This window comes from Schistocerca nitens, chromosome 11, assembly GCF_023898315.1.
Source record: "Schistocerca nitens isolate TAMUIC-IGC-003100 chromosome 11, iqSchNite1.1, whole genome shotgun sequence".
NCBI classification, from domain to species: Eukaryota; Metazoa; Arthropoda; class Insecta; order Orthoptera; family Acrididae; genus Schistocerca; species Schistocerca nitens.
In genome coordinates this window covers 66,507,239-66,521,762 of record NC_064624.1, presented here as the reverse complement: position 1 = coordinate 66,521,762, position 14,524 = coordinate 66,507,239, and the positions used below count along the sequence as shown (strand labels likewise).

Sequence of the window (14,524 nt, the reverse complement as noted above, 5' to 3'; positions counted from 1 at the left end):
TCGATAAAACACTAAGAATGATGGAGGTCTTACAAGTGTCAGATACAAAAAGTGACTAGTAAGGGAATGTATTCCAGCTGTAGGTAGTCATTCATTCGTATTATCGTTATATGTTGTAAGCGTTTTCAGACCTCTGAAAAGAAACATTACGGAGATCACAGTGAAGATTCTGCAGCCAGGGTTTGCTCGTGGAGTCTCTTCTCCATATTTCTCTCAGCTGATGAACACAGCTCTCCCTCAGCAACGAAAACGTCCGGACTCCACCAGGCCAGTACTTTGCAGGTGAGCAGAGGCAGCGTGGTTTCGTTACAAATGAAAAAAACAAACAGCAGTGGTCCCTGCGCCATCGTAGCTATATGGACGTAGTACACAAACTGTGCTATGCCTTGAACCTGGTGGAACCCAATTCTAATAATAATCCCTATTCCACTCAAGATAACAGTTTTAACCGACATGAAAAGGAGTTCTTTCTTTGAGGCAAATTTCTTCTGACTGTAAACTCTGAGATGCTGCATGGTGTTCCGAGCACGTAGGTACATATATCCCACGAGTCCAAGAGAAACCAAATTAAAAGCTATCGATAGCGAAATACTCACAAGGAATATTATTCGACTGTGGATCAGATAACGTTTGCTCGTTTTTTGCAAAGTGAAGCACGTTGTGCATACTACACTCCAGGCTATTAATGCATACAGCAGCTGACGCCAGAATAGCTTGCTTACTTCAGTAGGTAGTAGGTCGTTCGGAAGCCTGAGATGACGAACACAGGCGTACATTTGGTAGCAGAACATGTTTAGCCAGATACAGCTAAGCAGTGTGAGGGCGCTATCGATCAGTACTATAGTGGGTAAGTCGGGGACACCTGCCATACGATACACGACCTCAGAACACAGGATCTGGACCAAACACGTCACCTGAAAGGACAAGAATATCTTTCCAGGGAAATTGCGTAACTGGGGAAGATACACGTATACTCCGGCAGTCAAGAAGCGGAAAACAATGTTTACTGCTATAAATGATATTTCTAACGGTTTTAAAGTGTCGATTTTAAAATTCTTGTACTTAAAGGTGGCGCTGTTTAGACTGTCTTTGTAGTTCAGTGTTCTTTCTGTTGGCTTTGTATATCCTTTGAGGCCGCCTCGCCACGTTACATTGAACGTCATCGAGTGCGATCCATCTGCGTAAAAATTGACGCCACACACCTCCGGAGGTTTTTGGAAGGAAAAGTCGCAGCACTTCAGCAATAGCACTGCTCTGGAAACAGAACACAAGGCGTCGGAAGCGTTTGATTCCAGACACGACTGGTCATCGGGACTGTCGAAATAGCAGCGGGCGTCGTGCACGGACCGCATCATACTGAAGGGGACGTGCTGACAAATGCCGAGGGAGTTGACCGCCATCCAGGCCAGCAGGCAGAGGTTGACGTCCACCCTCTGTGTGTAGGCCAGGTAGCTGGTGACGGGTATGTGGGGCGACCTCTGCACCATGTCATCCCACAGCTGCACGCGGCACTGCTCGTGCTGCTTAAGGGCTTCCACTGGCAGGTCTTCCAGCGGACACGTGCGGTGGTCCAGGGCGTTCGCCAACAGCTGCACGCAATCAGTGTCTACGGAGAGTGTAGCGTTGCTTTTGTCCTCCAGCTGCCACTCCCCACCTGCAAAAACAGATGACAGCAAGTAGATGATACTCATACACTGAACGTCGTTGAACTCCACGGCTGCGCTGGATGTTAAGATTCGGTGTTGCTTGTGAGTCGTGGCGGGAATGGTGCCAGGGCTGTCTTTGGCTTAGGCGCCATCGATTCCCTCTGGCAGACGTTTCTCTTTGGAGCCTGAGCCGGCTCAGGATATAGCGGGCAGTACGGAGTGGAAAGGGACAACAAGGTTGGGCACGGCACCCCGAAGAGCGCAGATTAGCGAGACGTTGGAGAGGCGACAGCGAGTACGGTGTGCCTGAGAGCGGGCCGGCGCTGTGGCTTCACGGCAACCTCGTGGAGCTATGCATGTGCTCGCTTCCGTGAAGGAACACGCTGTTACTATCGGACTAAGCAACCTCTGGCGTCTTCGCCACATCGATACAGCAACTGGCATCAAGTTAAGTAATTCAAGTCCTACCAAAGATTAGTGAAATATAATGATGGTTCCTCTTGAGGCAGCAAAGCGTTGCAGGGTCTGTGATGTGACATTTCATGCCCCTTACACTACTGGCCATTAAAATTGCTACACCAAGAAAAAATGCAGATGTAAACGGGTATTCATTGGACAAATAAATTATACTAGAACTGACATGTGATTACATTTTCACACAATTTGGGTGCATAGATCCTGAGAAATCAGTACCCAGAACAACAACCTCTGGCCGTAATAACGGCCTTGATACGCCTGGGCATTGAGTCAAACAGAGCTTGGATGGCGTCCACAGGTACAGCTAGCCATGCAGTTTCAACACGATACCACAGTTCATCAAGAGTAGTGACTGGCGCATTGTGACGAGCCAGTTGCTCGGCCACCATTGACCAGACGTTTTCAGTTGGTGAGAGATCTGGAGAATGTGCTGGCCACGGCAGCAGTCGAACATTTTCTGTATCCAGAAAGGCCCGTACAGGACCTGCAACATGCGGTCGTGCATTATCCTGCTGAAATGTAGGGTTTTGCAGGGATCGAATGAAGGGTACAGCCACGGGTCGGAACACATCTGAAACGTAGTGTCCACTGTTTAAATTGCCGTCAATGCGAACAAGAGGTGACCAAGACGTATAACCAATGGCACCCCATACCATCACGCTGGTTGATATGCCAGTATGGCGATGACGAATACACGCTTCCAATGTGCGTTCACCTCGATGTCGCCAAATACGGATGCGACCATCATGATGCTGTAATCAGAACCTGGATTCATCCGAAAAAATGACGTTTTGCCATTCGTGCACCCAGGTTCGTCGTTGAGTACAGCATCACAGGCGCTCCTGTCTGTGATGCAGCGTCAAGGGTAACCGCAGTCACGGTCTCCGAGCTGATAGTCCATGCTGCTGCAAACGTCGTCGAACTGTTCGTTCAGATGGTTGTTGTCTTACAAACGTCCCCATTTGTTGGCACAGAGATAGAGACGTGGCTGGACGATCCGTTACAGCCATGTGGATAAGATGCCTGTCATCTGGACTGCTAGTGATACGAGGCCGTTGAGATCCGTATTACCCTCCTGAACCCACCGATTCCATATTCTGCTAACAGTCATTGGATCTCGACCAACGCGAGCAGAAATGTCGCGATACGATAATCCGCAATCGCAATAGGGTACAATCTGACCTTTATGAAAGTGGGAAACGTGATGGTACGCATTTCTCCTCCTTACACGAGGCATCACAACAACGTTTCACCAGGCAACGCCGCTCAACTGCTGTTTGTATATGAGAAGTCGGTTGGAAACTTTCCTCAAGTCAGCACGTTGTATGTGTCGCCACCAGCGCCAACCTTGTGTGAATGCTCTTCAAAGCTAATCATTTGCATATCACAGCATCTTCTACCTGTCCGTTAAATTTCGCGTCTGTAGCATCCCATCTTCGTGGTGTAGCAATTTTAATGGCCAGTAGTGTGTGCTTCTCTCCTTAATGGTATTGTTCTTACCTCACCTGGCAAGTGTCTAAAACATTGACACTTGTGCACAGCCTTACCGAACGATCTATATTCCGTGTGTAAATATTGCCGTGTGGTACCTTACAGACCCACATAAAGTGCTCCATGTGATGCTTGGGTTTTAATGAGCCAGTTCCGTTTGCATAATTCGTGTACATGTTTCTGCTTAAAGAAATGAAATCAGTTTTATTATTGTCAATTGCATCTTAGTAGTTTTCTGTATAAGTTTGAGTATTAAGGTGAAGGAAGGGTTGTTTGGTTCCCTGTTGCCGCTTCTGATTTATGTTTCACACATCGGAAGCAGTGGGCCATCGAAGTGCAGAGCCTTCCCTTTTAAATTACTAGCTGGCGTATAGGCGGTGGACTTCGCCTGAGCGCGCGTGTGCCGTTTGGTTCCGATTTCGGTGTTCTGAACGGGGTGGAAGTGCAAACGGTGTCCACACCTTAATTCGAAGATGAGTACTCAGTCGCCTCCACCGTCCGTGGCCAAGTCGCGCCCTCACAATCTCGGGCGTCAGTTACTGTACAAGCTGCAGTCTTCTAAAACTTGTGGTGGCTCTGCAAGGTTGCCCAGGTCAAATGTTTTAAATATTTGTCTTAAGAATATTAAGGGATTTCTAGAAGAATGTATCTTAATTGAAAACGTTTTCTAAAATTTCTGTGGAGTTCAGCCTTAGTGGCGTATGTCAATTTTGATGCGGAAATAACTGGGTTGTTATTGATCAAACTGTCTATAACGTTGTAAAGTTGTTTGCTAATATCTCGCCTGGGAGGGGCGGTTCTTCAATCTATGTGGAAATAATAATTGATTTCCTGGTTATTTGATGTAAAGTTTATTTTAAATTATTTACTTGGCCCGAGTGGCGGTTTATTTAAATATTTGCAAAGAGATTAATTCATTTATGGTTTTATATAACAAGCAGTTTGTAAAGTTTGCCTGAATGGCGTTTCTTAAAGAAAGCATTATCTGATTTATGATTGTAATTCTGTTAATGATTTATCTATGATGCAAAAAATTTGTTGAAATGAAATGGTCACTGTGTGGGTCAAGTCATTCCACTCCCTGTATAGTAAAGGTTAAGAAATTTGCAATCCAAAAAGGAAAAACCTTCCAGTTTGGTTAAATCGTCGACGATCAACGATGAGAATAGGCCACAAGCAACAACTATCCAAGGGCAATCACCCGGTAGGTGCAAGCCGAAATGTAAAGATCCATTTTAGTATTCAGACAGACAGGTGTCACAGATCCATTGAATGAATACTACACTAGTGTGCTTCAGCAGCTTGATGTCCGAAAAGTCCCTGTACCAACCCTGATAGTGTAGAATTGGGGAATAATCTCTGCTGTGAAGTGACAATTGCATTGTTTACGCTGTGAATCTGTGCCGAAACAGTTACAGGCTAATGGAGCGAATGATGGCTTGTGTGTGGGTGCACGAACGTTCACACACAGGTCAACCACTGACAGAGAGAATGTGAGCGTTGGCCATGTTTCTCCTCGCCAAGTAACGCTGCTGTATTGAGAGAAATGTGCTGTTTTCCGAGGCAGTGGCACACATGAGGTGATTACTGAACGTCACAGAACGCGAGGGGAAGCGTATATCTTCGTCCTTCAATGATCTGAGCAGTCTCCAATGGAACCCATTGGCCAAAGACTAGCTGTACTGCAGTCACCGCTGTGAAAATGTAAGGATGTAGGCCAATGTTTATGAATGAATTATCTCACAGCGACATGGAGCAAGTAGTTGTATGTCATGCTTTGTTGCTACAAATTCTGCCACATTCAGCTTGAGATTATTATGTAATAATAAACGTGCGGTACATCCTGTTTCATACAGGACGAATATTGTTTTCTGGTCTAAGGAACATCCTCATTACGTGTAGGAATTGGAAAGGAACCGGCATCTTCTTACATGGACTGGTATGTCATACAGACCACACTATTTAGAAGGATACAGGAATGAAAACTTTTTTGTTGCTTGAACAAGAGAAAGCAATCACGGACTGTGCGTCGTTACAGTAGAGCACAGCTACATTATACATTGACAAGCAGCTGCACGAGTTCCTTAACGAACAATGCTGCTGTGGATTGGGCGTGGCTCCACATCTACATCCATACTCCACAAGCCACATGACGGTGTGTGGCGGAGGGTACCTTGAGTACCTCTATCAGTCCTCCCTTCTATTCCAGTGTCGTATTGTTCGTGGAAATAAAGATTGTCGGTATGCCTCTGTGTGGGCTCTAATCTCTCTGATTTTATCCTCATGGTCTCTTCGCGAGATATACGTAGGAGAGAGCAATATACTGCTTGACTCCTCGGTGAAGATATGTTCTCGAAACTTCAATAAAAGCCCGTACCGACCAACTGAGCATCTCTCTTCCAGACTCTTCCACTGCAATTTCTCTATCATCTCCGTAACGCTTTCGCGATTACTAAATGATCCTGTAACGAAGCGCGCTGCTCTCCGGTGGATCTTCTCTATCTCTTCTATCAACTCTATGTGGCATGGATCCCACACTGCTGAGCAGTATTCAAGCAGTGGGCGAACAAGTGTACTGTACCCTACTTCCTTTGTTTTCGGACTGCATTTCCTTAGGATTCTTCCAATGAATCTCAGTCTGGCATCTGCTTTACCGACGATTAATTTTATATGGTCATTCCATTTTAAATCACTCCTAATGCCTACTGCCAATAATTTATGTAATTAACTGCTTCCAATTGATAAGCTGCTATATTCTAGTTATGTGATAAAGGATCTTTCTTTCTATGTATTCGTAGCACGTTACACGTAGCGCACTGTTGCCCATATTACTCAGGACTAGCAGCCAGCACTGGGGTGATGGTTTTCTGTGCCCTGGTACACCCCATCCTAGATTTGTTACCGGTTGGTTCGAACAACACGTACATGTTACGGAAGTCCACTGGGAATCCCTGGAGGGAAGGCGACGTTCTTTTTTTGAAAAACACTACCGAGAAAATTTAGAGAATCGACATTTAGAGTTGACTGCTTGACTTCTGCTACTGGCAACATAAATTGTGTGTGAGGACCACGATAATCAACCTTCAAAGCAAGGCTCCCAGTATGACGTCTGCAGCCAACTGCAGACCATTAATGAATATATCAGCATATGGATTAGGTTCCCAAATGTGTGAGTGGCGAAAACTTCATAAGTGCATGTAAGGACAGTAGTATGAAAGGCAAATAGTTCAGTTTATTGGGAAAATTTTAAGAGAGTGTCGTTCATCTCTAAAGGAGGCCGCAACCCATTCTTGAGTACTGTTGGAGTTTTTGGGATTAATAGAAGCAGTTCGGAGGCGAGCTGCTACATACTTTAGCGGCAGGCTCGACCAACAGGCGAGAGTTACGGAGATGTTTCGGGAATTGGGATAGGAATACCTCGAATGAAGTCGAAGTTCTTTTCGTGGAATGCTAGTGAGAAAATTTAGATAACGGAATTTGAATATAACTGCAAAACGATTCCACTGCCACCAAAACAGATTTCGCGTAAGTGCCACAAAGATAAGAGGTACCAGGACTCATGTCGAGGTATACATACAATCGTTTTTTCCTCACTCTGTTTGCGAAGTGGAACCTTTCTGCATATTTCTCCAGATTTAAATGCGGGGTATCAACAAGTGTCAGCGTGCAAGCCATTCAACAAAACATCATCGATATAGTCTTTCAGAGCCGAAGACCCACTCCTGTACCTTTGATTACTGCACAACATAAAGCTTTATGTCTCACGTGGGCCTGTCAATAGTGGCTTTTTTTTTTGTCTTTGGACTACTGATGACTGGAAACAACATGTTGCCTTGTCGGAAGAATCTCGCTTCAAATTCTGTCGAGCGGATGTACGTGTACGGGTATGGAGACAACTTCATCAATCCATGGATCTTGCATGTCAGCAGCGGACTGTTCAAGCTGGTGGAGGCTCTGCAGTGGTGTGGGACGTGTGCAGTGCGAGTGATATGGGACCTCTGATACGTCTAGATACGACTCTTACGGGTGACACGTACGTTAGCATCCTGTCTGATCACCTGAATCCATTCATGTCCATTGCGCATTCTGACGGACTTGCGTAATTCCAGCAGGACAATGCGACACCCCACACGTCCAGAATTGCTACAGAGTGGCTCCAGGAACACTCTTCTGAGTATATCTGGGGTACCTTGCAACGTCCTGTTCAGAAGAGATCTCAACCCTCTCGTAATCTTACGGATTTATGTACAGTCCTGCAGGATTCACGGTGTCTGTTCCCTCCACCACTACTTCAGACATTAGTCGAGTCAATACCACCTCGTGTTGCGTGACTTTTGCGTGCTCGCGGGTGCCCTACGCGATATTAGGCAGTTGTACCAGTTTCTTTGTCTCGTCAGTGTAATAGAAGAATCATCCTTATTTTTGTCATATTCAACCAGACACCTCTGTTTTGCAAGTGCATGTCAATGTGAACACTGAAAAATGTCTCGTCTAGCTACACTCTTAAGAAATTGTAATTGTTCTATGTCCATAGTAAGTTGGAATATTACATTAGAAGTTTCTAACAATGCACATCACTTGTGGTCAGATAAAATGCTAGATCTAGTTCGAATGTTTTAAGAAAGAGTGTGAGGAAATTTTGGAACAGATTGGCCAAAGCAAGACATTAGTGATCAGACATAAACTTTAGTACTCTAGTAATGTTCTGTGTTGAAAGAAACGCCACACTTTGCACGCTTCTTTGCTAATCCAGATCTTTGGTTGCTGTTTTTCCACTCATCATGGTTTTGGCTGCTTCCATCAGTGGTAACTGTGCCTGCAGTAAATCAATTACGCCCTCGTAAGTAAACGTGCCTTTCTTACTGATCAAATTAAACTGGTAGCTATTCAGGAAATCCATGTCTTGTTGTTTTCAGCTCTTCAGGCTTGAAACATGAGACACATTTTTCTGGAGAGCAGAAAAGAGAGGTGAAGGAATCTATAAACAGAAATTTTATTGTTTCTTTGATAACCCATAGCCATAGATGTAGCGAATGTTTTATGTTTTTCCATATTCATCGAAGTCACAGAAAAAAGGCCTCGATTTATTGCTGTCATTTCTTCAACTCATTTGTGTTGGATGGTAACTATAATATGCCCATCGTAATTCGTCAGGCTGTGAAGGACAACACACAACGTATAATTAGCTCTATAGTTTAAATTAACTATCATCTCTACCCTCATTAAATCTGCCTGTAAAATGGCAGTGATTTCTGTGTTGTACATTCACCTGCATGAGGCATTCCCTGTAGAAGTGTCAAATTGCAACTGTTCGAAATGCTTCTTCCTCTTCAGCACTAGTAGTCATCTGTTTGTTTCGCAACAAGCATTTTTATGCAGTTTGTAATCTGACACAGCTGACTGCTAAACCATTATATTCAATCGATACTTTGGTGTAACTGAAATTCTGGGCATTCGTCAGTTTATTTTTAGTGCACATAGATGCAATGTGGTATGGTTTTTGCACATCTGGTTATGGCAGGCATATACAGAAAATGGTAGACTTAATTGTTTAAGAGTCAAATCTTATGAACTGTTTCTCTGATATGGGGACGACACTATTTGTATAAACTGATTTTAATTGCAAAGAATCCACTAAGTGGACAGCCAACTTTTCCTTGGAATGGAAGTAGCACAGAAATCGTTGGAATGTTTATGAGCACCTTCTAGTTTCAAAAGGTTTCTTATGTGAGAGAAATGGTAAATTCCTGTATGTTCGACCTGTTCCATTAGTAGATTCACATACTTGTCACTTTTATAATGTTTCAAGACATGTAACAGAACCACTCAATTATTTGTTTTCTTCTGTTCCTCCTATAAGTATCCACTCATGCTCAGTGTACTGTATACCATATGCCTAGACACACTTTCATTTTTTTTCAAGGGTCTCCACTTATTTCAGTTCAGTACGAAATGATTAATTCATGTGAATAAGGAAGAAAACTAGATCAGTTGCTGGCATTGTTGTTTGCTGGGTACATACCAGCTATAATTGATCATTTGAAGCAACAGTCATCTTTCCTTGAATCAACACTTATCATAGTATATTTCTTTATAATGCCTTTTGGTAAATTTCTGTGCATTAATATAAAGCTCCGTAATTTCTTTTAACACCGAACTTGAACCACGAACTTGGCCAGTTTCTAGTTTTTTTGCAAGTCAGTCCGTGAAAACTGTTGTATACCATTTGCTGGTGTCATCAAACAGCGATGGGGCCACATTCTTGGTGTTGATACCCATTTATCCAGGTTCATCTAGCTTTGGCAATAAGACACTACGGGCAAGTGAGGCGTTTATATTAATTAGCTGATTGAGCTCCCACACCCTTGTAACGAAAATCGGGAGACATGCACCAAGAAATTCTTTGGGCTCATAAAGTCCATTATGAATGGCTATTATGCCAGTACATACCCGATTTTTAAAAGTGGTATCGACAGGTGTCTAGAGCACTACTTAGTCTCTGTGTCAACAGTGTCCACGATGTTCAGCATAAAGAAAGGCTTGCCTGCAGTTCCCTGGTGTGTGACCTATGCTCTGATCAGGTATTAGGTGACAGCTGCTACCCTCCCTCCCCCTCCCTCTCCCTCCCTCCCTCCCTCTCTCTCTCTCTCTCTCTCTCTCTTGCAGATTTGTTGACAATCAATCAGAAAAACTACACCTGAGTTACAGGAAGTAATCAGATCTGTAGGTGAAATACATGATTGCCAAATAGTAACAAAGACACACACACACACACATATCAGAATTACGTTTTTTGTTGCACGGAAAATCAACTAGGAAATTATGGAGCGATGATGATTTCTATTATGGTGCAACATTGATAAAATGTTACTCCCATTGGTAGCCCTGCCTTTATAGCCCACTTCCTGCTAAATGATCTGACGAGTTTGGAGTAGTTCCAAGTAATTCAGACTAGTTCCAACCAGTTCTCAATTGTTCCGAGCTGTTCAGATTTGTTTCAGGTATTATTCAGCAAGTTTTGGCAACTCCTGTCTTGTAGACATACATTTCAATCAACACAAAACTCAATCTTGAAGACAGGTGTGCCCTCAAGATATGCGCGTACAAGAATCACTAACTCAATAGCAAATGCAGGTATTGCCTCTTCACCTCTAAGCAGCATGACAAGTTTTATAAGAGCAGTGTGTGCTAACTTCACGGGGAATCAAGCACCTTCTCGGCAGAGTGTGACGGCACAGGTGATCAGTGAATCTAGTGCTCCGATAAGGGTCTCATATTGCCAGCCAGCTGTGGAGCGATCATTGTCTACCGCCAGCCGCTTGCTGCTGCCTGCCGAATAAGTGCTCGTTGCTGCATGTCTTCTTACCGATTACTCTCTGTCTTTCATGACTGTGTCATCACCAACACTGTATACATTGTTTATCCGTGCTTAAGTTTAATTTGTTATACATATTAATCCATCAACAGACTAATTCTCTCTGTGTGTTTGCTAGCAACTGCAAGTGGTGTTCATTAGTAGTGTTATTTGGGCCGGCTGCGGTGGTCTAGCGGTTCTAGGCGCTCAGTCCGGAACCGCGGGACTGCTACAGTCGCAGGTTGGAATCCTGCCTCAGGCATGGATGTGTGTGATGTCCTTAGGTTAGTTAGGTTTAATTAGTTCTAAGTTCTAGGCGACTGATGACCTCAGAAGTTAAGTCGCATAGTGCTCAGAGCCATTGCCATTCAGTGTTATTTGGATGGTGAATACGCTGGAAGCAACAACTTGATGTGTATCTTGCTACAGTTGTAACTTCATATCAACCTGTAAAGCCAGTTGCAGAGTATTAAAACCAACGCATTAACACTCATACACTTTGAGAAAAAACAAAATGAAAGATGAGAAGCTGCTGCCTCATAGATATATTGTGCAGTGTACATAATACCATCCAATGCTCACCCAAGAATGTTGCTTTACTCTGTCACTCTCCGAGAGCACGGGTGAAATTTTTGCATTTGAGATCTGATTTCTCTAATCTCGACGGGCATTTCCCCATTCGGCGGGAGTCGACTCAGTATGTTCACATTCAGAGGAAAAAATCAATGACATTTCGTGAAAAGATTTATTCGCTCCGAAAGGTGCATTTATTTTAATGATTGCCGACCATACTCAGTTGTCACATCTGTGACAGATATTCTCTCTCTCTCTCTCTCTCTCTCTCTCTATGTATATACAGGGTGTTTCAAAAATGACCGGTGTATTTGAAACGGCAATAAAAACTAAACGAGCAGCGATAGAAATACACCGTTTGTTGCAATATGCTTGGGACAACAGTACATTTTCAGGCAGACAAACTTTCGAAATTACAGTAGTTACAATTTTCAACAACAGATGGCGCTGCGGTCTGGGAAACTCTATAGTACGATATTTTCCACATATCCACCATGCGTAGCAATAATATGGCGCAGTCTCTGAATGAAATTACCCGAAACCTTTGACAACGTGTCTGGCGGAATGGCTTCACATGCAGATGAGATGTACTGCTTCAGCTGTTCAATTGTTTCTGGATTCTGGCGGTACACCTGGTCTTTCAAGTGTCCCCACAGAAAGAAGTCACAGGGGTTCATGTCTGGCGAATAGGGAGGCCAATCCACGCCGCCTCCTGTATGTTTCGGATAGCCCAAAGCAATCACACGATCATCGAAATATTCATTCAGGAAATTAAAGACGTCGGCCGTGCGATGTGGCCGGGCACCATCTTGCATAAACCACGATGTGTTCGCAGTGTCGTCTAAGGCAGTTTGTAACGCCACAAATTCACGAGGAATATCCAGATAGCGTGATGCAGTAATCGTTTCGGATCTGAAAAATGGGTCAATGATTCCTTTGGAAGAAATGGCGGCCCAGACCAGGACTTTTTGAGGATGCAGGGACGATGGGACTGCAACATGGGGCTTTTCGGTTCCCCATATGCGCCAGTTCTGTTTATTGACGAAGCCGTCAGTAAACCAAATGCTGCCCACATGCATATCGCCGTCATCAATCCTGTGCACTATATCGTTAGCGAATGTCTCACGTGCAGCAATGGTAGCGGCGCTGAGGGGTTGCAGTGTTTGAATTTTGTATGGATAGAGGTGTAAACTCTGGCGCATGAGACGATACGTGGACGTTGGCGTCATTTGGACCGCAGCTGCAACACGGCGAACGGAAACCCGAGGCCGCTGTTGGATCACCTGCTGCACTAGCTGCGCGTTGCCCTCTGTGGTTGCCGTACGCGGTCGCCCTACCTTTCCAGCACGTTCATCCGTCACGTTCCCAGTCCGTTGAAATTTTTCAAACAGATCTTTTATTGTATCGCTTTTCGGTCCTTTGGTTACATTAAACCTCCGTTGAAAACTTCGTCTTGTTGCAACAACACTGTGTTCTAGGCGGTGGAATTCCAACACCAGAAAAATCCTCTGTTCTAAGGAATAAACCATGTTGTCTACAGCACACTTGCACGTTGTGAACAGCACATGCTTACAGCAGAAAGACGACGTACAGAATGGCGCACCCACAGACTGCGTTGTCTTCTATATCTCTCACATCACTTGCAGCGCCATCTGTTGTTGAAAATTGTAACTACCGTAATTTCGAAAGTTTGTCCGCCTGAAAATGTACTGTTGTCCCAAGCATATTGCAACAAACGGTGTATTTATATCGCTGCTCGTTTAGTTTTTATTGCCGTTTCAAATATACCGGTCATTTTTGAAACACCCTGTATGTGCGTTTGCGAGAGAGAGAGAGAGAAAGAGAGAAAGTAGAAACTTACAGGCGCCAGCGCGTGAAATGTACATAGGGTGATTTGATGAAGATGTGACATACTTTCTAGATGACAGAGAAGGATAAATGTATCAGTCTGAGGTAAGATTCCCTGTACTGCAAACTGGCAAGTCGAAAGCCGTAAGCGAAAACGTTCTGATAACTCTGGCAGTGGAATACATGTACTGGTAGTGTTGTTGCTATGCGCAGTAAGCAATAGAGGAAATATCTTTAACAGTAGCGAAGATGAAAAAGTGCTCATATGTCTTCAGGTATGCATTTTAGAGCCCACGTTTTTTTTCCTTGTTCTCGTCCATACTATCACCTCTGTTTGCTACCTGTCTTACAGTGTTATCAACAAAGTAGATATATTTCACTGTTGGAGGTTTTGGCTTACAACTTTCGAATCGTTTGTTTCCAGTACAGAGACCCTTACGTCGAATTGACTCTGCGTATGCATACATTTACAAGAGGCTGTATCTATAACTTCTAAGCTCTAGAGCGTCGTTAGATGACGTTTCTGGACATGGGCTCCAATGTAAAACGTAATCTACTAAGTCGCCATCACAATCTCTGGAAGTGTGTTACAGGTGCTGTGAAACACCCTATTTCGTGATGATTGTGTTAAGCATCCTGTACCACACCGTAACACTTCAGGAAAAGGTGGCCAAGGAAACTGTAGGCAGGCCTCTTTACTAGATTCATTACACCTTATGAGTGTTCTGCCAATAAAACGTGTCATTCTTTCGCTTTCCCCAATTTTCATTCCTAGGAATTCAGTTAAATCGATAGACTTTAAATTTACATTAACTGTTGTATAAGTGAAATGTAACAAAATATTCTGGTAATGATAGTCATTTGGAGAACCTTATACTTTTTATAGTTCGGAGTCAGTTGCCACCCTTAACAGTATACAGACGACATGTCTAATTCATTTTCATCCTCAGATTACCTGACGGTAAACTGTGGCATCATCAGCAAACAACGTAAGGGGGCTGTTCAGATTGTCTCATAAATAATTTATTTATTTTGGAAAATCCAGATATAACATTGATTTCACTCAGTGACTTACAGTCTGTTACTACCAACTGTGGGCTTTTGACAGATCATGAATCCATTTGCCCAACGGAAG

The 14,524-nt window shown here is 43.8% G+C and overlaps 1 protein-coding gene across 1 annotated transcript in view; it reads right to left on the bottom strand.

The window, feature by feature from the left end:
• Positions 1-882: 882 nt before the first annotated feature.
• LOC126212638 (uncharacterized) overlaps positions 883-14,524 on the bottom strand; it is a 126,455-nt gene continuing 112,813 nt past the window's right edge. Inside the window, exons 6-7 of the mRNA XM_049940065.1 lie at positions 1,376-1,654; positions 883-914 (exon numbers count right to left, since the gene is read on the bottom strand). Coding sequence (XP_049796022.1) covers positions 883-914; positions 1,376-1,654 — 311 coding nt within the window. The remainder of the gene's footprint in view (positions 915-1,375; positions 1,655-14,524) is intronic.